General features: G+C 36.8%; 1 protein-coding gene across 1 annotated transcript in view; it reads right to left on the bottom strand.

The window, feature by feature from the left end:
- EXOC4 (exocyst complex component 4) overlaps positions 1–25,882 on the bottom strand; it is a 913,849-nt gene that overhangs the window by 52,632 nt on the left and 835,335 nt on the right. Inside the window, exons 15-17 of the mRNA XM_031941130.1 lie at positions 22,842–22,983; positions 16,474–16,652; positions 14,053–14,212 (exon numbers count right to left, since the gene is read on the bottom strand). Of these exons, the coding sequence (XP_031796990.1) occupies positions 14,053–14,212; positions 16,474–16,652; positions 22,842–22,983 (481 nt within the window). The remainder of the gene's footprint in view (positions 1–14,052; positions 14,213–16,473; positions 16,653–22,841; positions 22,984–25,882) is intronic.

The following is a 25,882-nucleotide window of genomic DNA, read 5'->3' as shown; positions in this document are numbered from 1 at the left end:
GAGCTTGTCAGTTTGCAAAGTACCCTCGCACCAATCCTGTGAGATATAGGGTTTTTATCTCCCCTTTGCATACAAGGACATGTGAAAAGTGATGTGATTTCTTTTTTTATTATTAAAGCTTTTTATTTTCAAAACATATGCATAGTTTTCAACATTCATCCTTGCAAAAAACCCTGTGTTCCAAATTTTTTCTCCCTTCCTTCCCCCAGCCCCTCCCCTAGGTGGCAAGTAATTCAATATATGTTAAACATGTGCAATTCTTCTATACACATTTCTGCAATTGTCGTGCTGCACAAGGAAAAAATGAGAAAGAAACAAAATGCAAGCAGACAACAAAAAGTGAAAACACTAGGTTGTGTTTCACTCAGTCTCCATAGTCCACTCTGAGTGCAGATGGCTCTCTCCATAACAAGTCTGCTGAATCACCTCGCTGTCGAAAGAGCCACATCCGTCAGAGTTGATCATCACATAAATGTTTGAATACATGGTATTGTGTATTTTATTACTATATTTCTGCATTCTTGTATATTCTAAAGTTTGGACAATTATTGTATCTGAAATGTGGTTAGATAGCAAGGTGATTCAGACCAGTTCCAATGGTCTTGTGATGAAGAGGGCCATCTCTCATATAATCTTGTCGCTGTGTACAATGTTCTCTTGGTCCTATTCGCTAAGTGGTGTGATTTCTCAAGTAATAAGTAGCAAAATCAGAATTCACGCTCAGATCTTCTCGGTTCAAAATCATTGTCCTTTCCCACGCCTCACAGTGCTCCTTAAAATCTTTTCCAGAACAGTGCGCAAAACACAAGATATACAAAAGAAATGCTTTTTGATGGATACAACAATTGATTGATTCTAGCCAATGGTATGCTTATAAATGTTTAACATTCAGCTTTCTGAAAGAAAAATGTAGCTCTGGCACACTTGTAAGTTCAATCTGCATCATTAGCTTTTTCTTCATCACTCTTGACAATCAACAACACAATAAATCAAGCTTGGAGTTGTAGCACTGCCGATTTCCAAGGTGTAAACGATAAATGGTTCTTGGGAGCTAAGTTTGAACTGTCTCAATCACTACCTTCAATCTAACTCTGATCTATCACTCTGATGAAATCTGACATTACACAGACAGTGGTAGAGCCTAGTCATTGGGTATCTCTACCATATACACTCTGGTCCTTAGACTTTGCAAAATAAAGAGTAAAGAAGTATGAGATTCAAACCATTCCAGCTTGGCTGTTTCTTTAAACTAAAAGCAATAATACTGGTATACCCTGAAGAACTTTTATGAAGATGAATTAACTCATTGTGGAAAAGCACAAGAATTTCTGTTCTTATGTGAGTAGGAGAAAGAGGAGCAAGAGGGACCTAGGACAGAAAGAAGCAGGCTATAGGAGTAAAGGTCTGATTACAGAGAACTCAAGGTTGATCTGTTGATTCTTTTACAAGCACAAAGATTTAAGATTAATGAACGCGCCTGCCACAGACACCATATGGTGGAAATGACTTGTCATTTCTAGCTCACTGTACTTCCTAGGCCGTGATCCTGGGATCTACTGCTCCTGCTCTTAGAAGAAAAAAGGACTCTCAGGCTCTCATCCCAAGGAAGCAATCTAGGGTACAGGCAGTTTAAGAAATCCTTAATGGTTGGGACTTTTGGTTAATGATGCAAAACTGTTAATTAAGCAACATAGAGATCAGAGCTCAATAGAAACCAAAGTAGGAGCTGGGGAAACAAACTAGATAGACACAAAAAAGAAAAGAAAAGAAAAGAAATAAAATGTAAGTATTTTAGATCCTAGTTCCTAATTGAAAAATAAAACCACATTTTAATTAAAGAAGCTAAACAGAATAGGAGCCTAATGTATACCACTGAATCCTATATAGTTCTGACTTTGCAAGCATGAACAGAACAGTGAGTTCTTTCTAAGGACCTGGACTAATTCCTGCAGAAGGCACTTGTCTTCCAGAAGCTATCTTGTCCTTGGAGAAAAACTCTGAGGGATCAGGAAAGAAAAAATTATCCTGTTCTCTATCAATTTAAGATTGGCCAAAGATGCTAGCCATATTTGTGTAATTCAGACATGATGGCATGAAAATGAAAAGATTACAATATGGGGTTTATAAAATCAATCTATCAAATGACTTAGCACTTTCTATGTACCTAGCATTGAGGCACATATTATCAACAGATGTAAGCATATGCACATAAAAATTAAGGAGCAAAAAAAGATCAAAGTCTGTGATTAGAAATTAAAAAAAAAAAAAAACCAATGTGGTATACAATAGTTTATTAATGCTATGACATAACTTATAAAAGTAAAAAAAAAAAAATTTAGAAAAGGGGAGTGGGAGAATTGGATGTGTTTAGGAACAACATGTACCCAGTCTGGGTGGACCTCAGGGCACAAGTAGAATTACAGTGAGGGATTGGGTCATTAAGTAGGCTGGGGCCAACTGTGGAGGGATTTAAATGACAGGTCAAGGATTCTGTATATTATCCTGTAGATAACAAGAAGTGTGGTTTGACTTGGGGTGGGGAGGGAGAAAATGTACCTGATCAAAGCTGTGCTTAAGGATGTTTGATCTGGAAGCAGTTCATAGGATGGATTAGAAGAGATTAAAGGAGCTGAGAAGGAAAGCAGGGAGTAATTGTAATAGTCCAGGTGAGAAATAATGATGGTCTGAACAAGTATAGTAGCATTGGAAATAATATAAAAAAAGATAGATACAAGAGATACTTTAGGAGAACAGCAAATTTACTTAAAGAATTTCAAGTAAATTTCCTCAAGAAATGTAAAAGAAAAAAAGAAAAGAGAGACGACAGTATGTACTAGGGAGTCAGAAATGGCTTCACAGTATAAGTGAGGATTAAATCTACACCTAGGAAGTTGTAGGGATATATAGGCAAAGAGGAAGGGGGAGGGCATTCCAGGCAGAGAACCTAGTGTGAACCAAGACATAGAAGCAGGAATGACTATATCATATATGGGGAAAAAGAGAGGGCTGTACGTTGTCAAGTAATGGAAAAACAAAGTTAATAGGGACAGATTAGGCAGTGTGAATATTTGAAAAGTCAAGCAAAGGCATTTAGACTTCATAGGGGAGGCAATGGAGACTCAGTCAATGTCCTTTGTTCAGTAATCAATCAATAAATACATACTAAAGGCACTTTCTGCATCAGGCACTGTGCTAAGAGCTGGAGCTACAAGTACTAAGAGTGAAACAATACTGCTCTCAAGAAGTTTTGTTCTAAAAGGGAAGATGAGATAACACATTTGAATGAAATCTATTTAGCATAAATATAAAGTGTGTAAAGACAAAACAGTTAAATATAGTCCTGGGAACCTAGAAAGGCATTATGCAGAAGATGGTGCATTTCAACATGCATCTTGAAAGGAGAGAGAGAGACCTTATGAGATAAAAGTAAGGATAGGTGAATTCCAGAGATATAAAATGGTAGGTGTTAAGACAAAGAGCTGAGAGCTATAGTAGCTCTTGAGGGAAGGCCTGTTGGGTTGGATGAGAGCACAGACAAGGTGAAGTAATGTCCATTGATCTGGAAAAGGTAGATTGGGGTCAGATGGCATAGGGCTTTAAAAGCTAAAGAGAGGAATTTATATTTCATATTAAAGACAATAAGAAGCCACTGGAATTAATACAATAGGGAGTGACAAGGTCAGAATTGGGCTTAAAAAATTATTTTTTATAGAAGTATGTTGGCTGTACTAGAAAACTGGGGAGAGAAAGGGACAGGGTGACCAGAGAAGTGACTATTGCAATAACTTGATGAGAGGTAATGAGGCCCTAAATTAAGATGAGAACTATGTAAGCAGAGAGAAGGGGTTGGATGTGAGTGATGTTGTCAATGTAGAAATCTAGGCCCAGGAAGATATAAGAGTATATGTGGGCAAAGGGGAAGCCTTGCAGACAGAGAATCAAGCATAAACCAAACCATGGTAAGAAAGAATGAATATATCACATATGGGGGAAAAAGGAGCAGATGGGTCCCTCCTTGAAAAGGGGGTATGTATTATCAAGTAATGGTAATGCCAACATTGGCAACTAATTGCCTCTTTGAGGTAAGGGAGAGTAAGGAGTTAAGAAAAATTGCAGATTATTTTTCTTAACTGAGAAGGATGGTAAATTTGGAAGAGGTAAGAATAGAGGGAAAAGAGGGCCCCAGAAAGAATTTTGGGGAACACCCACAATTAGGGGGTATCATATAGATACTGGGCTAGTGAAGGGAACTGAGTAAGGAAGAACTGTGATGTTTGTAACAGGCTCCGGGATGTATGAAGTGAAGAAACCCTGACAGCAGCGAAATAAGTAGGTGTAACATGAGGAGAACTTAAACTAGCAATTTGAAAAGAGAAGGAGAATGATTCTGAGACAGAAAGATGTAGTCATCTACCCTACAACTAACTAATTTTGTTAGAGATATCTAGAGGTGACAACAGAAATCACCAACAAAAAAGATCATTAAGGGAGTCAGTGTTGAGAAAGAAGTCCAGAAGTCCAAAGACCAGAGGAAGAAAAATAGCCAACAAAAGCAATGGAAAGGGGTAGAAGCACAGAAGGGAAGAAGTGTGAGTGGCCAAAAGAAGTATTAAGTTTTGGAGAGAGAGTAAAGAATGAGGCACGAAGATATGACAAGGGAACCGCCAAAGTACACATAAGAGATGATGAAGGCCTGACGCAGGGTGATTGGAGAAGGAGCTGAATGCAAGATATGTGCATGAAGAATTGACAACATCTTGTGACTTACTGGATATGGCACAACAAGGAGTTAGAAGGAGTCAGAAGGGACTTGAGTGACTTAAAGAATAATGGGAAGTTAAGAGGCAGGGGGAGGTTTAGAGTGAAAGGGAATGAACTTAGCTTTGGTTTATCTATCTAAAAGACAGCTGGGTTAAATGACCACTAAGGAAGAATCTTATAAATTCTAAGAGATATAATTCTTTCTCATCTGGTAAGATATATGATTGATTAATTACAAAAGATGCTGCACAATATATGGATGAAGAAAAAATATCTATCCAGTCTATACGATAAGCCAGACACCAAATATGTAGAGAACACATATTTTCTAGTGGCATCATTGGGAAGTAGAAGCAATATTCATTTTTAAGGTGATCCTAATCTCTGAAATAATTAAAAGAAAAAGCAAAACAAAAAAAGCAAAACACTTGCAAACCCACATAGATAACAGTCATGGATCAAAAGTCTCAGAATATCATGGTGCTGACAGAGATCAGGAGAAAGGTATGTTTGGCCCTGTTGTGCAAGATTACCCAGGAGAATTATAATAGGGGAGGTTACTTCCAGCTCCTTAAGGGCTGAGGCTGCTTTTTGCCTCCTTCTGTATCCCTAGTGCTTAATACAGTGCTTGGATCATAGCAAGTGCTTAATAAATACTGATTAATTGGTTGATTGGGTGACAGGATAGCATTCTGGCAGCAAATGCACAAATGCCTATGTAAGGCTCTGTTGTTTATTTTTTAAAACACTGAAATTATTTTTTAAAAAACTTTTCCCTGGAAAGCATTTCTTCCTCCTTCCCCCTTAAACCCCCCCCCCCAAAAAAAAACCAAACCAAAACAAAACAAAAAACAAAAAACACAATCCCCCGAAGCTTAATTCAGGCACAAAGTCTATTTGCTCTTGACTGTAAACCTGAGAAAGCATCTTGGATTCATCAATCTAGAATTCTGTGAAAGGATTCCAGTAGATGGCAGCATGTTATTGCTAATCCTTCTCAATCACATCACACACTGGTCAATTCAAGTAGGAAAACTGGAATCTTTCTTGCAGAAAATGAAAGCAATAATCTTAGGACCAAAAGGATATAGGAAATAGATCTTCCTGAAGGCTCCTTCTGGGAGAAATTCACCATTCTTGGCTTTGTCTGCACCTAGGGGAGGTTGTATGGCCCAAGATAAAAGCTTGCTTTATGTCTGGAAACCTGGATTTCCATTTGCCTTTGCAACTGGCTGTAACCTTTGAGAAGGCATATGGGAGGTTTAAGGAGAAGAAAATAAAAATTGTTGCCTTCTCAGGAAGTGGGGGGGGGGGGGGGGGGGAGGAGAGAGGGAAAGATTTCGAAATTCAATTTTTTTTAAAATGAATGTTCATACTATTTCTTACATGTAATTAAGAAAGAATAAAATGAGAAAGAAAAAACAAAGGTTCTACATAAATATATGGACATAATCTTATTGATACTATTTGGGTGCTTATGATATACCTGGATATCCAGATTCTTAGAAAATATTTTTCCTGAGAAAAAAGAATGTCTCTTTTAGATCACATGAAAGAACTTCACAAGTTGTTTGATCAGAATTCTTGGTTCACCAGTCAGGCACAGAGAGCAATGAGGTGGGGGTGGGGTTAGGGTGTGTGTGATGGCAGGGTGAAGAACAGGAGAAGTGATGCAATAAATAAAACCTACACAACTCTTTGGGTGAGAAAATGATTGCTCTCTTGGTGCAGCATGGATGCTTTCTGCAAGACCAGCATGGGCAGCTGAACAAGTGAGAGCTATTTGTATGGCTTTGAGAACACCACTTAATAGAAATTTAGTAAAGGGAAAAAGATTCAAAAGATTTATCGCTTCTTTTAAAGTTTTCTACTTAATATGAAAACACTATTGGGGCACTGTTTCAGGGGTTTATTACTTATTTTAAAAGTATGTTGGGAGGGAAGTACTTTGTAAACCTTAAGGAACTACATAAATATGAGTTTTTATTATTTCAGTCTCCGATTTTCAACTACCTGTTGCTTTATTATCCCAAAATATAACCTTTCATATTCTTAACGCTGAGCTCTGAGGAGAACCTCTCTTCACCAATGAGTCATTTTTCTCACTCCTTTCACCATCACCCCTGAGGAGCCATGGCAGTTGTAGCTTTCTCTCTAGCTGTCCTGGGGTCCTGGATTGGATTCTTCTGTTTTGTCACTCCCAAGGTTCTGATGGCAAGGATACATATGAGTCACAGAAGCTTCAGGGCCTATTTGGTCTAACCTGTATATGAGCCAGAACTTCCCTCTAAATCATACTTGATGAGTAGCCATCGTAGGTGAAGGGAAACCTGTTCTCTCCTGAATAGTTTTAATTGTTAGCAAGTTTAACCTGATGTTTCCTAAATTTGCTTCTTTTTAAATTCTCTAATCCTCTTGTTCCTAGTTCTGCTTTCTTGAACCAAGCAGATTGAGGCTCATCACTCTTCCCCATGGCAATCTGTCAAATACTTGAGGATGGAATCATATATTCTCTAATCTTCCCTTCCTCAAGCTAAATATTTCTAGTTTCTATATATCATCCTCATGAGGCATGATCTTAAGAGCTGTCATGGCTGGTTGCCTTCTTCCAGATGTTCTCTAGCTTTGTAATGTCCTTTCTAAAATGTGGCACCACTAACTGAATACAGTTGTTCCTTCCCCATTACAATTTTGATATGTCATTGGTTGGCCTAAGAAATTAAATGGGAATGTTTCAGAAGTTGCAGATGACAAGTGAAGGCAAATAAATGACATAGGAAAAGTTTAGAAACTCAGAAATGTGCAAATATATGTATAATACTGTACAATAAAAACATTTTTATCTTTTAATATAATAATTCAAACTTTTTCTCTGATATGAAGGAAAGATTGAAAAATTTTACATCGATTTTCCATATCATAGTAATGTGAAATGTGAAAGAGATAACAGTACACTTCTCTGGAATATTTAGTTTGGGCAGGATAGAATACTGCTATGCTATGTATACATATGTATATGTATATATGTATCAGTGTGTGTGTGTGTATATATATATAAAATCAGTACTATCACCTTCCTAAAACTGGAAATTATGCTTCTCTTAACAAATTGTAAGGTGGCTAATATGGTAACTTTCATATTGCTTACTTGTTGAATATGTAGTTCACGTATAATTTTTTCAGGAAAACTGCTGTATAGTTATACCTTCTCCTCTCTGTACTCTTATAATTTATCTTTTGAACTTAAGTTTAAGACTTGCATTTGTCCCTATTAGATTTTGTCTTGTTGGATTAAGCTCAATATTCTTGCCTGTTTGTTGTCTTGTCTCTGTCATCCACTAGGATAGTTTGTAGTTTTTAAGTTAACAAATATCGCAGTTATGCTTTTGTTCCAGGATGATAAAAATATTCACTAGCACAAGGCCAAGCAGAGATCCCTTGGGTGTTCTACTAGAATTCTCTTTCTAAGATGTCATAAGAAACAACAGTGATTTTTAAAAAGTCTTAATCTACCCAACTTTATGACCATCTATTTAAAAGCTTTCTAGCACTATGCTCAAAAAGTTATCAAACTGTGCATACCCTTTGATCCAGCAGTGTTACTACTGGGATTATATCCCAAAGAGATTATAAAGAAGGGAAAGGGACCTGTATGTGCACAAATGTTTGTGGCACCCCTTTTTGTAGTGGCTAAAAATTGGAAACTGAATGGATGTCCATCAGTTGGAGAATGGCTGAATAAATTGTGGTATATGAATATTATGGAATATTACTGTTCTGTAAGAAATGACCAACAGGATAATTTCAGAAAGGCCTGGAGAGACTTACACAAACTGATGCTGAGTGAAATGAGCAGGACCAGGAGATCATTATATACTTCAACAACAATACTATATGATGACCAGTTCTGATGGACCAGGCCATCCTCAGCAACGAGATCAACCAAATCATTTCTAATGGAGCAGTAATGAACTGAACCAGCTACACCCAGAAAAAGAACTCTGGGAGATGACTAAAAACCATTACATTGAATTCCCAATCCCTATATTTATGCACACCTGCATTTTTGATTTCCTTCACAAGCTAATTGTACAATATTTCAGAGCCTGATTCTTTTTGTACAGCAAAATAACGTTTTGGCCATGTATACTTATTGTGTATCTAATTTATATTTTAATATATTTAACATCTACTGGTCATCCTGCCATCTAGGGGAGGGGGGTGGGGAGGGTAAGAGGTGAAAAATTGGAACAAGAGGTTTGGCAATTGTTAATGCTGTAAAGTTACCCATGCATATATCCTGTAAATAAAAGGCTATTAAATAAAAAAAAAAATTAAAAAAAAAATAAAAGCTTTCTAGCTTTTCTGTGTGAGTGGCATGAGAGATTATCAAATGCTTTGATAAAATCTAGGTAAGTTATATCTACAACATTCCTTTGTGGGAATCCTTTTTGATTTACCAGTCTGATAACCCTATAAAAATTAAATTAGTTGTTTTTCTAGGTGTTGACTAACCATCCCTTAAATAGTATATCTTAGAATTTTCCCAGATATCCAATTCAATTGAATATTTCTTGTAACAGACTTTAATGATAAAAGAATAGAGATTGTTTATTAATAGGAAATAAAATCAAAGATTTATTCCACTTCTAGAATAATAAAAATTCAAGAGATTCACTGAGCATATGTATGAAAACAAAGGTGACTATTTAGAAAGAAGGATATTTTAAAGGTTTGTGCTGTAAGGTACACAATAGCTTCTGCCTGATCCACAAAGCCAATTCAGTTTGAAGGCGATACTGCAAATCTAGCATTTTGCAAGCCATACTTTGAGAACTCCCTTAGTCTAACTGCACATTTATCTCCTACCCATACTCAGACTCTAATTAGGATGTGAAATTCAGAATCCCATTGCTACATCTCCATAAAGTGCTACTTCATTTAAGGTATATATGGAAGAGATGGAAATCTATCATTAAAACACCTTGAAATATTTTCCTTCCAGAGAGACTTGGGAATCTTTGTGTGAGCTGAAACAAAATGAAGTAATCAGAATCAAGAGAACTATATGTAATGTCTATGTGTTGCACATAGACATAAACACCTAGATATTGAGGTATATGTGGATACCTCAATAAATATGGAGGAGAAAAATATGCTAGAAGACATTAGAATGTAGATCAATGAAATAATCAGTCTTGATTCCAGAAGATTTAGGATAAAATATGTGCCTTTTTTCTCAATACAGAGGTCCTAGACTATAGGTAAAGAATGAGGCATACACTGAAAGCCAGTCAGGCATTATTTTTGCTTAACTGGTAATTCTTTGCTACAAGATAAGTTTCTAAGTGGATTGAGGGTATTTGGAAGGAATAACATTACTGAAAAAAAAAATCAGTAAAATATTTTCCTCTCTGAATTATGAAGCTAATTTTATCAAAAATTAGTACTGTTCTCCTTGATTGATTTGAATTTCTAGTGCCCACATCTTTATTTGCAATAACCTAATAAATGTGAGATTGAAGAGAAAAGACATATAGCTCAACAATAGGTAGAAGGGAATGCAGTATCTTTTATTAGATATCATCTGTTCCATTTTCTTATTTTATATATGAGTAAACTATGGCCCTTGGAGATTTAAGTGAATGGCCCTAAGTCACAAAGATAGTAAGAAGTAGAGCCAAGACATAAATCCAAGTCTTTTGACTTCAAATCTTTTCTCTTTCCATTAAACCATGTGGCCTCTGCAAAGATGACTTGAGAGAAGAAAGCAGTAAAGACAGAAAACTGGGAGAAATAAGAATGAGATAATTTAACTACCCTAGGGACAGAATTCAGTTATAAGGCAAATGCATGGCAGTTGGATGGAGAGGAAATTTTAGACCACTTATCTTGAACATCATCTTTATTTAAAAATCCCATAGAATCACAATACCTTTGTTAAACATTGCCATATGATATATACAGAGTCTTAAAGTCCAACACGGACATCTCTCAGTATAATGCAAGAACATTGAACATGCGGGTCCTGTCAATACTTCTGTGAATTACATTTAGAGAATCACATCATAGCTCAGGCAAAGATAGTGTCTGATGGAAGGAATTACAAAGCAGACTGATGACGCCCTTTGGCTTTCCAGTTAATCTGCAGTGATTTCCCAGGACAAACTATCCTTCTGAGTGTGGAAATTAACAGCAGGGTCAAAGAAGTCAAACCCACGTCAGGGCTTAAGTGATCATTACCACAGAAGACAGGGAAGGGCATACTATTATCCCAGTGATGTTGCAAGGTGCTTTGAATCCTTTGTTCACCTGAGGTTTATCTCCCTGTTCATAGTTTAAATTATGCCATTGGTTTGTAAAGAATGAAACACCAACGAAAAATGAGTAATATCTATCTGTTACAGTCACAAATGCTGTAAAAATTCTCAAGGTATCCACAGTCGAATATTAATCATCAAAGAAATTATCTTGATAGTCCCAGCATAAATGGGATTCCACAAAATCTTGTCCCCTTCCCGGTCCCATCCCCTACTCCCACAATTTAATAGGAAAGGTTTTCCCTTTTCAAAGGCCAAGGTCATAGAGTTTAAACAACAAATTGGGAAACTATGAGAGTTTTGCAACTTCTTGTTAAATAAGTTTTCTGACACATGGCAAACCAATGATTAATTACTGTGCTTGAAGATAACATTCCTATAGAGAGTCAGTGGAAATACAGATGCTGTCCATGCTTGATTAGCCACTGTTTAAGGAATGCTGAGCCACACTCCTAACATTCTATTCTTGGCTATTTCTGTTAGTTTATCTTACATAGTTTGAAATTCAGTAGAACTAATGGGATACATTTCACAGAAACTACCTCTCTCAGGAACAGCAAAGAGGGAAAACATAAGGCTATATAGGAGGTATGTGTCCATGATGGAGGAAACCAGAGGGAAGCAAAAAAAAAGGATGTGGGGAACCAAACCCATCCAGGGGCACACATATGTATCATACCCCCTTGTGCATATACATATATAGACCCGAACACGTGTAGGTGTGTGAATGGGCACTGCATACAGATACACACACTGATTTCTCTTTGTTACATTGTAGGTAAGCTGAGATTCTGCAGGAAATTTCTGATCTTCAATCAAGTTAGAATATGCTCACTACCAGAGGCTAGTAAAGTCTTTCTTAGATTCCTGGTTAGCAACTTCACCATACTAAAGGTGAAATCTGTCACCATCTACTATCAAATACACTTTGATTGACTGGCTCAAAATCCTCAGCATCTCTCACATCTCTATATACTGTTTATGTATCAACACTCTTTTAAATATACAATCTATTTAATTTTCATAACTCTGAGTCAGATGTTATTATTTCTCTTTTATAGATCACTGGGGCTAAGGGACTAACTTGCCAAGGGTCACACAATCTTCAGAAGGGCAAAGATGGCATTAGATTTCTGCTCCATGGAAGGGATAGTGAAATTCCTTCTACCAGTACACATATGTAAAAGGCCTGAAAATACAGAGTTTGGAGTGTTGCCTGAGGGGACTAAGAGGCTCCTGATTTTGCCCAGGGTTCACAGTTGATGTGCCTGAAGAGAACTGAACTTGGACCCAAGTTTCCATAATTCCAAGGCTGACTCTCCCTTTGCTAACGCAAGATCTAAAGGCTAAGATCCAGAACTGGTCTGGCACCTTTTTGGAGATGAACCAGTGAAATCACAGCTAAGAAGGGCAGGATCTGTCCCAGACAAGAAAGACACAAGACGTCTGGGAAAGGCAAAACTCAATGGCCATCAGTTATCGCCTGGAGCAACGCTTCCCCACTAGATAGTTCACCGATGCCAATCTCAGGACCTAAATACTGCTCAGTCAGCATTTCATTAACTCGGATGCCAGTTGCTGTTAGCACATGTTCAGGCCCCACACTGTCTGCCAAAAACCATGCTAATTTATTTAACATTTCAGCTAAAGAAAAAAAATCATTTAAAAAGGGATGATTGAATTTAGGAATTATATTCCACAGAGAATTAGTAATGGTTCTCAGTGTCCCTCAGGCCTCCATGTTCTTAACTTCCCCTTGTCAATGTTATTATGAATAGACTAATTCAATAATGAGATCATTCCCCATAAGACAGGCCAAATAAATGCAACATTCAGTCACACCTGGTTTTCCTAATGTGAGCAAGGGAGGCTTTCCACCTAATTCAGTTTATGACACACACAGAAATATATGAGGATAAAGGAGGATAGGGAGCAAGAGAAATAGACTCAACAGAGTCATGTAACAAAAACCAAATGTTTTAATAACTTTCCATAGGACATGACATTTCTTTATCTCTTTAAATGTTACCCCAATTTTCTATCTTTCCTGAACTTTTCTAGGAAGCAAAAAGTCAAATTAAAAGATGTAAAAAATAAAAGCACCTTTTCACAACATGGGAGACATCAAGATTAGGAATAAGGGATGATTTCTTGACCAGGAGTTTTTATCAGACACTGGCTATTAGTGATGGAGTTCATAGATTCATCTATTTTTGTCTTTTTCATGTATGTAGGGAGATAGTGTGTTTACTTCTCTATTGAGAGGCAATGTGGCAGCTCAGATACGGTGCTGGATTAAGAGTCAGGAACACCTGTGTACAAAGGCTGCCTCTGACTCATTATGACTATGTGATCCATGGTAGCCAGCTGGTACAGTAGATAGAACCTTAAGTCGGGAAGATTTGAGTTCAGATCTTACCTTAGACACTCACTAGCACTGAGAACTTAAACAAGTCACTTAATCTTTTTGTCTCAGTTTCTTTATCTATAAAATGGGAATAATAACAGCAATTAATTCCCCAGGTAATTGTGAAGCCCAAACAAGATAATCTGTGTAAAGCACTCAGTACAGCATCTGGTATACAGTAGACACTATATAAATACTAGCTATTATTATTATAATAATAATCATTAATCATTGTTATTGTTAACTTCTCAATGCCCCCAAATAAGTCTCTAAGGTCATAAATTGCAGAATGAGTATTAATCTGCATCAGTGAAGGAGGTTTCCCCATGAGTCCCTGCAAGACTGAAGCCATGGGTTCAGTCCAACAAGAGCTTGTCTGCCAGGGATAAGACATGCTTGTTTTTCTGTTACTCTCCAAAGGGACACAGTTGTACCATGGAAAGAGATGAAAACAAACACGTGTTCTGGAACCTCAGGCCCTTTACAAGTGCATGTACTTGCTCATGAGATCCCAGGCTCTATGTGTACTATACGTTCATACATGATCCCAAGCTTTCTCTGTACCTTGCAAAGTCCAGGTCTGCCTCTCGTGACATGGTGATGTTGGTCAAGTTTTGCTGAAGCACAAAGATGTTTCTACACATTTTCTTGATGCCAGATTCACTGATACGCCTGAAGTACTGAGCCCCATTGATCAAAATGCAAGAAATCAAATGGCCCAAACCTGATGGAACAAAGCAGGAGTAGTTAATGAGACAGTAACCGAGGACAGTCCCTCAGCCTAACAGCAATAAAGGATACATCTGAAGATGGTTACTACCATCTTGAGACAAACCTGAGACAAACATTAAAAATCCCTGGGTCTCAGTTTCTTCAATTGTAAAATGACTAGATGGTCTCTGAGGTCCCTTCTAGCCCTCGATCGATGATCTTTTAGTCTTCCTTAAATTGAAATGAAAGAAAAAGCATCTTTCTGACTGGTTTTGTCATCCCTTTGGAAACTGACTGTATGACCTAAGAAGTTACAAATGGAGGAAGGTTGCATAGGATACTGCTTCTATTTCAGCCCTGATACCGCCATATCTAACACCTAGAGAACACACAATATTCTTATGAGATGCCAAATTGAATTTGAGTCTCTTTACCGTTGCTCAGGTTGCTGACAAGCTGATACATGGAGAGAATTAGGCAGGATAAAATACAATATTTGGGGTGGGCTCCCTCTTCCTCATACTATCAAAACTGATGAAAGCAGACATGTAAAGAGAAGAAACAGGGTCTTTTACATAATGGTCAATGAGGAACACAATCAGTGGCTATATAGGAACATGCTAGAGTTTGACGACTGATATTCATCCTTATTGTATTATTGAGACTTTCTGTGGGCATTTTTATTACTAGTAGTAATTGCAGTGAGTATATTTATTTATTACTAGAAGCAGTAAACTGATAAGTTGAACACAGTGGCTGAAAGAGAACAAGCCAGTCTGGAGACATGTGGATGGTACAGTGTCCATGTACCTTTTGGTGGGAGACTCAGCAGATCTGAGTGGGGCTTATTCTGACACATAGAGTCTCATACATGGGGTCAGACCAACAGGATATTACTTATATTCAGTGGTCAAAGAAGAATTTGATATGAATACTATGAAGTTTCACGTGGATAAGTCATTTTTTGAGAGTATTTTCCCCTTCCCAAAGATACAAGAGATAAGAATATTTAGCAATTGGCCTTCTAGACAGCAGACAATCTATCTAAAATGAGTGCAGACCAATGTACTGATGGTATTCATATCATCTCTTCTAGGGGAATTTGCCATGTCTTTTGAACTACTGAACAGCACAAGCTTGGTTTGTTTTACCTAGAATGAACTCAAACTTGGAGGATCTCAAAGTATGGAGAATCTCCTCAAGCAGGCTACTGCAGTAGAGCAGGAATGGGCATGTTAAACTCTCCAGGCGAGGAGGAAGGGGAAGCAAATTCTGAGAGAAATGAATATGGATTCAGGACTTGGAAACATTTCTTCAAAAGAAGAGAGGATGGAATGGTGGCCAACAGCAGAGAGGAAATTCTTGAATAATGTGTGGCAAAGAAAAAATGGGACTCTGGGTGAGAACTCCAAGTCCCAGCAGTCCTAACACCTTTTCTCTACCAGGACTGACCATCTACTATAGAACTGGACATCATATTAAGCTTGTCACATATATTCAGTCTCTCATTATTAAGTTTTCTACTTAGTCTACCAATTTCTTCCCCTGGGAACAAATCTATAATTTATGATGGAAGTTAAAAGGAAAACAAGAATCATTTTAAGGTCAAATTTTGCTAGAAAAAAGTTCAAAACAGGAGGATTGCCATGCACTGCTACTTCCTTCCTTCCCCCAATTTTTGTATGATCACATTCTTTTGAATAACTTTCATGGAAATTAGCTATACTCTGAGGCAGAAGCCAACAGCTCTCACTGCACATGGCAAGCTTCACATTCACCAACATGGGACTAAAGAGAATGCACCTTAATGTTCCGAAGGAACCTTGTTAATCAGAGGTGTGTGCTCTTTTCATAAGACGAAGATAGCATTCACAGAGGAAAAGACTGTTTTTTAATAGTCAATGATACTATTGATGAGGAATCTTTCAGGATTCCCTCTCCCTATTTCCCTTCAATTTTGTGTGAATTAAGTCAGGGCCCATTCCCCACCTGTACCCAGACCTTATGAGCAGCACGGGATGTAGGCAGCAGGACTGCCATCTGCCCCATGTTTGATTAAATCGCCTTATCAATCAGGAGCAGATGGTAACCATACTTTGGTCTACCTTAGCCACACACACACACACACACACACACACACACACACACACACAATTTGCATCTCTAAACATGTAAGAAAAAATGCTTTTCCTAAACAGCTTTAAATTGAAGGAGGATAGAAATATATACAAGTTCTATTCTTTCTCTTTCCAACCACATGGGCAAAGATCTGACCTTCAAAGATATATTGGAACTTGTGCTGCTGGAGACTGGCACTCATGACCTCTTCAATGGCACTTATGTCTTTATTAAGCCGAACCACCAGAGGGTCATAATCCATACTTTCCACATTAGCGACAATGGCATAATTCCCTTGCTTTGCCAGAGGGATGAGATAGTGAAAACAGTGAACTCTGGGGGGAAAAAAAGACAGAGAGAGAGAGAGAGAGAGAAAAAACAAATAAGTTGTTAATGATAGATTTTACTGGAGAAAATCATGTTTTTTTCTGGTCACTTTTAAATAGCCAACCACTCCTTAAAGTGGGAACTCTTAACAAATTTTGATTGGCTTCAAAACAAAACACTAACAATAAAAATTTCCCCAAACTGATACCCCTTATATCTTAGCCAAAAGCAAAACTTAGTTCCTCACAAACAGGTGAATGTTACGGCAAAAGGCCTATCACTTCCCTAAGGTAAATTACATGATATTTTTGGGTATTAGCTGGTCCCCAAGTGATTAGTCTTGTAAAAGGGCATTAATATGGTCACAAAGAAGTGTCAAATTCAAAAGGAAAATCCTGTACAATTTTCTAACATAGGCAAGCTGCTGCTGACCTCAACATGACTTTGGCATTAAGGTTTTCTGAAAACACTGTTGATTGCACAGCATGAGGGTTGATTTTCAGAAAGTGCACACTTATGCTACGCCAGCCACAGGCAGTTGCTGTTGCACCTACTTAAAGACCTCCTGATGGTAAAAGAAAACGCCTGATAAAAGTGACATTCTTGTCATCCCAACTCAAATGGCAAGTTCATATTTACCTTCTGGGGTTCAAATGGTAGGAAACCTCAACAATTTTTAATCCCTCTGCAATGTCTTTTAATAATTGGGGTGTCATTTGCTTGTCCTCTTCAACCACAGAAAAAGGGACCTCCCCGTGATTAAATTTGACCTATGGTTTCTCAGGTAAAATGTCAAATATTTTTCAGCTGGGTCCTCCAACTCATTAGAACCTGTTGGCTTTTGCTAAGGCTTTCTGGTTTGAACTTTAACAATGCTAAAGAATAATGAGAACCACTATTATAAAATTATTTGGAACAAAAATGATTTTTTTGGCACTTAAAAGTTTTTCTAAATTCTGGTCATGTGTTGCCTATTTATTTGCCTTAATTTAAAAAAATTATGGTTGCTTTTTGGATAAAGGTAAAAAGTAAGGTTAATGTGAGATACTTCACTGGAGCATCCATTCCTGGAAGACAGAGCTTACATGCAGACTAGCTTTCTTACAGATTCAGCAAATGAAAGGCACATAGTAAATATTTATTATGATGGCCAGGTGTGCTCTCATTCTCTGTAGATTTCTATGTCTACCTTATGAGTACTGAATAATATGAAAATAGCAATCCCAAATGCAATTTACTTCTTTTAAATCTCAAAAAAAAAAAAAAAAAAAAAAAGGTTCATGTTGAATTTTATTCTACTCTCAGTTCAAACCAAATGATTTCTAATTAATTCACTGAAAAGTCAATGAATCAATTATTAATCAAATATCTATTTATGTGCCGAGAATCGTGCTAGATACACCATTAACTGTGTTTAATTCTTCCTGGGAAATTACCTTTATAATTCAACAAAATAGAACAGTATGTAATAAACAGTGTTGAGTCATGGTTCAAAACCCAAGAAATCTGCATTCAAATCTTAACAGCAATCCCAAATGCAATTTACTTCTTTTTAATCTCAAAAAAAAATTCATGTTGAATTTTATTTGGCTCTCAGTCAAACCAGATGATTTCTAATTAATTCACTGAAAAGTCAATGAATCAATTATTAATCAAATTCTTACTTCTGTGTCAAGAATTGTGCTAGATAGGTCATTAAATGTGTTAATTCTTCCCTGGAAACTATCTTTATAATTCAACAAAATAAAGCATTGTGCAATAATGAACGGTGAGTCAGAGTTCAAAATCAAAGAGACCTACATTCAAACCTTTTGCTTTGATATATACGAGTTATATAATCATGGTTAAGTCATATCTATTCTCTGATCTCAACTTTCTCATCTTTAAAATAGAAAATAATAATTGTGAAATTCCCCTCACAAGGCCATTATAAGAAAAATAGTTTGTGAACCTTAAAACACAGATAATTCCAAATTATTAGTATGCCCATGGGTGCCTGATTTCATTTCTCTAGGCTTTCTTTACTTATCTACAAAATGATGGAGTAGGATTAGAAGAACTCTAATATCACTTTGAGTTCTTAAATTTTAAAGTTTTATTACCATAAATGTCCTCCAATAATTATGGCGCCAATAGGGAAAAAATTAGGTTTTTTAACCTTCAAATTGACACTATCACATTTGGCAGATGGTGTTTCTCTGACTTCTTCATCCTGGCACTTTAAATTCTGATCAAAGTTTGATTCTACCTTTGGTGCCATTTTGGAATTCTTATTGGATTTTTTGGGTCCCCAGTGCTATCCTGACACCTTAACACTGTCTTTGATTTCTTTAATTCATCTTTGTTTTCCCTCCCACTTAGCACACAGCTTTAAATTTAAATTGGGCCTTATAAGTCATCTGATTTAACCCTCTCTTAAGTGAGAAAACTTAAGCATAAAAAGTTGAAGTAACTTCCCAAAGTCACATGCTTAATAAGATAGCTGGAACCCAAGTCCTTGGACCTTTCTCCACTGTATCTGGGCTTCAAAGAAATGGTGGTAATTGTGGTAACACTAAATTTAAAATCCTGAGCCAAAGTAGCTATCATCCATGCACCTGGTAAGCACCCTAGCATATGCTTTCACTTCTTCAGCACCGTAGCATAAAATGTATTAAAACTTTTATATGTGGCACTAGGCTCTAGGGATGAAGTAACACAACACAATGAAGTCTACTCACTAAATTCTTATGAATAACATTTGCTGAACATAAGTATTTTTATATTTTAAAATCCTCACTTTAATGAATCAACAATGAATATACTCCATTTTAAATTTCTTGCTTTTCTTATTATATTGGAAACAATGGTATTTTCACTAACAATAATGAACCATTTCTCATTCTAAGATTCTTTGAAATGTTTTTTTTACTTTTACCTTTAAAAAACACATATACAGCCCAGTAATATTATTCTGTATTTGTATCCTTCTTCTAGAATCTTTCTGAATATGATTTTAATAAGCCTTATGAGATCCAGTCATCTATTGTCTATACATCAACAGTGACTCCTGATAGCTATGAAAGGGGATATGAGTGTGCAAAAGTGCTTAGATTGGTGCTTGGCAGAACCTTTAAGGCAGGGGTCCTCAAACTTTTTAAATAGGGGGCCAGTTCACTGTCCTTCAGACTGTTGGAGGGCTGGACTATAGTAAAAACAAAAACTTTGTTTTGTGGGCCTTTAAATAAAGAAACTTCATAGCGTTGGGTGAGGGGGATAAATGTCCTCAGCTGCTGAATCCGGCCCGTGGCCGTAGTTTGAGGGCCCCTGCTTTAAGGCATCGCAGAATCTCAGAGTTGGAAGGGATAGCAGGGACCAGTTGGTTTAATTCGTACTCCAAAAGATGTCTTCTATCTCCCTGATGAGATTTTCCAGCTTTTGCTGACATGCTCTAGAGGCTGGCAGATTACTGTCTGTTGGGCTAGCCCATTCTACTTTATTATGGATATCACTTATTAAAAAAGTTCTTACTGCATCAAGCCAAAATTTATTTCCATGCAAATTATATTCATTAGATCTGATTCTGTTTTATGGGAATGAATCTAGTACCCTTTTCCATGTGACAGCCCTTCAAACATTGAAAGACAGCTTAAGGGGTCCCTGAATTATGTCTCTTAGGATTAAGAAAAATCATATAATACCTAAGGACTTGAAAACATCTTCACTCCTTTCAAAACAATATCAGTGGAGAAGAAACTCAGAATTTGTCAAGAAGACATTTCTTAAAGTTCTTGGAAAAAATTGATAATAATAATAATGACCTGACTTTATCTTTCAACTTTACTTTTCAATGCACATTAATATTTATTATGTCCCACTGACTTACATAGCATTGACATTGTTACCCCCATTTTACAGATTGGGATTATGGAGCAAAAATAAATGATATGCCCATTATCATCATGAGTTAGTGGCAAAGGTGAAACAGAATCAAGCCTTCAGATTCTTGGTCTTCTGCTCTGATGATTACTAAAATTTTGGGAAACTTTATGATCTCTTGAAGTTGGGCAGGGAAAACTAAGGGATAGTGATATTGAATGTCTTGCCCAGTGACAGATGAGGAGAGGGAGTAATCTCTTCCCAAATTTTAGAGTTCAAAATATTCTTATGTGGTCACACTTTAATTCCCTCTCCTCAAGCTTTAATGGCCCTTACAGCATCCCCAATAAGTATTAGATGGAATGGTGTCTAATGTTATGATTATTATTGTCAAAATGTGCAGAAATGAAAGGAGGGACAGACATAGAGAAGTTAATGACCTACTTCAATGTGTTTAAAATGTCTTTTGGGAATTAGCTACATAACATAGATAGTTCTGGCTTTAAAAAATATTACACACTTACACAATCAATAACCTGAGTTCTGTGGCTTTTGATAGTAATTAGTTTGGTGTTCTATTTGCTTTGCTCTGCAAATCTGCAATTTGGCACATCAGAAAGTTATTAGGTATTTTTTTTCTCAAGAGCTTGTTCCATTTGATCTACTCATAGAAGCACGGGATATATTTAATTGCTATCTTGCAAATTAATAGAATAAAATTCAAAATCAGTTATAAAACAAACCAATAAAACAGGAAATGTCACTGTTTCTGGAAAGCTCAAAAGACAAATCATACTGCTGCTGTTACTAATGCTAACAACTCAAATTGCTTAAAATTTTAGGACTTCTACAATATTTTTCTCACAAATTTGTAGATGTAAGCCCATTTTACAAATAGGGAAAATGAAACTCAGGGGGTTAAGTGGTTATAAAATTAGGAAGAGCCAAAATTGGCATGTAAACCTGGAGCTCCAGACTCCCAGTCTGCTGCTTTTACCCCTGTGTCACATTAATAGAGAGATTGAAAAAAAAAAAGTTAATTCAGGAACAATCTGAATTGATTCTTTTGTTTTCTAATCCTTTACCCATCCAGTTCTTGAAGGGACTTAACAAGAAGTGAAAACCTAGTGTCCTGGGGAACATAAATTAGAAGGCTGTTTCTCCATAGAGCCTCCTTGATTCTACATCTATCTCTGATTACCCTATTTTGCATCCTAAGGAAACAATAAGAAGCTGCTCCATCCCAAAAGCTGAAAGTACTTGAATCTACTACTACGTCATTGGCCATACCATCTTGAAATACTTATAATAGTATACTTAAAGATAGACTCCCCCCAAAAAAGAGAGGAGAATAGGGGAAAGAGACATTAAGGAAATAAAAGTAGGCCAAGAAGCAGTATGGTGTGAATACTGAGATGTCTTAAAAATCAGATCCAAATGACTTTAAGTGCTATTTTTGACACCTGTTGACTAATGCTGGGTAAGCCAGCACTAGACCTTTCAATGCTTCAAGAAGCTTTTTACAAGCCTGAAGTTCCATAGCAATTGCAGATCCATGGGGGTAAAGAGTTTTTCCTCCTTGGGAGTTCCCTAAACTAATGAACTCAACATCGAGATTGAGGATAAAAAACTACTAAACATGATGAGATATCTAGCACATTCTCTAAAATGGGAAAATGGACAGACAACACAAAGGAGAGTTGTTGGATGGGCCAAACAATGGACTAGGAAGAGGAAGTGCTTCAGCCTAGTGGAAAAGGCAATGAAATTGGGGACAAAGGACTTGGGTTTGAATACTGGCTTTGCTCCTTACAATTTCACCTGTGTGGGTTTCTTTCTCTTCATCTGTAAAATGATGGGGTTGGTCTCAAAGCTCTCTAAGAACCCCTGAGTGTATAACTCTACAATTCTATAATCCTGTGGTCTAGGGATCACAAATATCATTTTTCCTCCATGAAGAAGGCTTAATCTGGCCAACATTCCTGCTTTACTCCTTAGAACTCATAATATTCTATTACCTCTTTGACAATTAATACTGAACAACCTAATGGAATCTCTTGTGTTGTTATTTCAGATCACTGCTTAACTTTGCTCATATTTGAGTTTTCTCTTTCCAAGAATATTGCAAGGGAGAGTCTTCTTATTCTGTACATTGCAAATACTGCTTTCGCACAAAGTCTTGCATGTATCTAAGTACAATTTGAAGACAGCCTGTCATTCACTTGCAGTCTATAAAATGAACATTTTTATTAAAGCATCCAAAAGGACTCCTAAAATGCTCCCTTAGAAACAAACTAGGGACATATGATTCCTCATGCATTCAGATTGGCAAGCCGCACCTCACTTCCAAATGTAGAACCAGCAGGCAGCGGTCAGCCATGTCCTGGAAAGATTTGGCCAGTTCACTGAGAGTCTGCATGATCTGCTCTGATCCTGGAGGGAGATCCATGCTCATGTGGTTATCTTGACCAGGGGAAGACACTGAAGAAAGGGAAATAATAAAAACATGAACAATTTCACTTGGTGCATACATTAAAAAAAAAAACCCAAACCCAAACAGCATCTTGTCTCATATCTCTTTCACTGTCTTGACTAGTTTGGCTTTATATGGAAATATGAAGCACTGGGAGTAAGGGAATAAATATATCTGTTTTAGCAAATGATTAGACACTGATACAAACCGGATGGGCTCAAATCCAATGAGAGCCATGTGGAGTCAGCCTATCCAGACCTTTATGAGTTCAGGATCCACAGTTGCTACTTTGAATCCCAGAATGTTTTTCTTTTAATGATATGACAGAGAATGGTCTATGATGAACTCCATTTCACTTCTATAGGCATTTATTAAGTGATTACTGAAAGCTATTTATGGAGGATTCAAAGACAAAACCAGAGGTGCTTTCCTCAGGAAGGGGAAGGGCCCAGCATCTGCTGGCAGCCCTACTCCACAATGCTGGCAAATATTCTCTTCAGATACCAAAACCTAGATTCTGCCAAGGCTAGAGACAGTTATAGGCCACACTATTGGGTTAATTACGTTCTCCTCAAGAAATAATGGGAGGAAGAAAAAGAGAAAGATGATAGCAAACAATGGGAAAAGCTGAGCCTTGTTCCAAGTAGTTGATGTAAAAGGAGAAACAAGATTTAACAGTGTACATTACTAGCCATTGTTCACCTTTGTATCAGCTCGCTGGTTACCCAAATCTATCTACAGGAAGCTAGATGTGATGCCGCACTCTCTTATTATTCTTTATAATATCAAAACTAGGGAAGATTCTTGGCCTACTAAGATTTTGAGGTCTTTAACGGAACCTCCCGACTTCTGTGATATTTTCTGGATATGGATGCATTTTCTATACCTGTGGCATAGAGAAGTAAAGAAGCTATACATGTATAAATGAAGGGAATTAGGAATAGAACATTGAAATTTTATTTCTGGCTTTAGAGTTTCAATGTCAAAAGTATTTTTTTAATCAAAAAAAATTTTTTGTTTTCCAAACATTTCCCAAACATCTTGCTAAGAAATTCTAATGCTTCCTGTTCCTATTAAATGACAATGATAAGCAATAATTATAATAATAACAACATGAAAACATTTTATGTGATAAACAAATGATCAAGAAATTGACACAGATAGAGGTATAGGCCTAGAGAAGTAGCAGAGTTCAAACTACAACAAGTAGGATCAAAGTATTTCAAATAGAAAAACTAGCTAGTGATATACTTAATTTGGCTTCCATCTATGATGAAAGCATAGTGTTCTATTGAGAAAGATAAAAATACATAAACCAAAAGCCAAAAAACCATTCGAGCACTGAATCCAGAGCTTGATTGGAAAACTGCTCTCTGAATTCCTTAGGGGTCACTGAAATTTATGAAGTTTTTTAAAAATGGGAGACAGAACTGAGTAAAGAAATTCTGAACTGGGCAAACACAGACAACCAAAAATAATTAACTAGCTCCTAAATGTCAAATGGAAATACAGGAAGAAACAGTGCTGGCTTACTACAATGTGTTCAGGGTGATTGCAGTTAAGATTTAGGACATAAGACACATGCACACACATGCATTTTTTTTTTTTTAAACAGAACATTTCTGTAAAATGATCTGAAGGACATATTTGACCTTTATTTACAAAATTCTGTTCCTCTTTCAATATGTTCCTTTTAACATAATATTTTTTTTCAGGTTCAAAGGTGATGTAAATGAGTAACCCCTATAAGAAGGACCTGAATTTTGAGTTGTTTTTTTTCTTCACTACTACCACTGGAATTGGGCTTCACTGAACTCCAAATCAATACAAGTACTTACCAAGGGGCCTACCTTGGCCAAGCACCAAAGATACAAAGATAAAAAAAAAGTCCTGCCCTCAAGAAGCTTTCTTCTACTGAAGATAAACAGCATACATATAGATAAGTAAATACAAAGTAAATAAAAACTAATACAAAGTAATTTGGGGTGGTGGAAGCACATTGGGAATAGGAGAACCAGGCTAAGTCTTGTAGGAGGAAGTATGGCCTTCAGGGCCATGAGAGATTCAAGGAAGCAAATGTGAGAAGATAAGACATTCTAGGCAGGTGGGACAACCAGCAAGGAATGGTCTGAATAAGGGATATGAAATAGGCCATTTGGTCAGGAAGAGAGATAATGGGAGAGAATGGTGGACTGGATTCAGGCTGTAAAGAGATAAATGAGGATATCCGAAAGACAGGAGCCACAGAACAACAGGAAAACAGGAAAGAACTAGAAGCAAGTGACATGATCAGACAGACTAACCTCGTGATGACCAATAATATACACTTCTGAGTCTACAGATTACATAAAGAAGGAAGTATGTGGCTGTAGACCAAACATTTTCTGTGAGCTCTCCTAACTAGCTCCAACACTGATTAAGTTTGGAATCTTCCCACCCTTAGCTATACTTTGTAAACACACAACATGACTTAGAAAATATACACAGTTACAAAGATAATAATTAATAATATTTATACAAGGATTCTTCATAATAATATTGTTAGATAGGTATTTCACATACTATTATTCCATTTCAGAGATGAGGAAACTGATGTTTAAAATCATATAAAGACACAACATGAGGCATTTTGAAAAACTGTCTAGGAGCTGGATCTAGAGTTAGGAAGAACTGAATTAAAATTTGATCTCAGACACTTACTATGTGACCCTGGACAAGCCACCTAACCCCCTCTGTAAAATGAGAATAATAGTAACACCTACCTCCCAGGGATTTTGTGAAGATCAAATAAGATAATTGTAAAGTGCTTTGCACAATGCCTGGCAAACAAACATTATTTATATATTAACCAATATTATTGTTATAAAATATGATACATAAAAAATGTATGCATGCTTATCCAATGAA

The sequence above is a fragment of the Sarcophilus harrisii genome, chromosome 5 (assembly GCF_902635505.1).
Source record: "Sarcophilus harrisii chromosome 5, mSarHar1.11, whole genome shotgun sequence".
NCBI lineage: Eukaryota > Metazoa > Chordata > Mammalia > Dasyuromorphia > Dasyuridae > Sarcophilus > Sarcophilus harrisii.
Note: the sequence above shows the minus strand (reverse complement) of the source record. Positions and strands in the feature narration are given on the sequence as shown.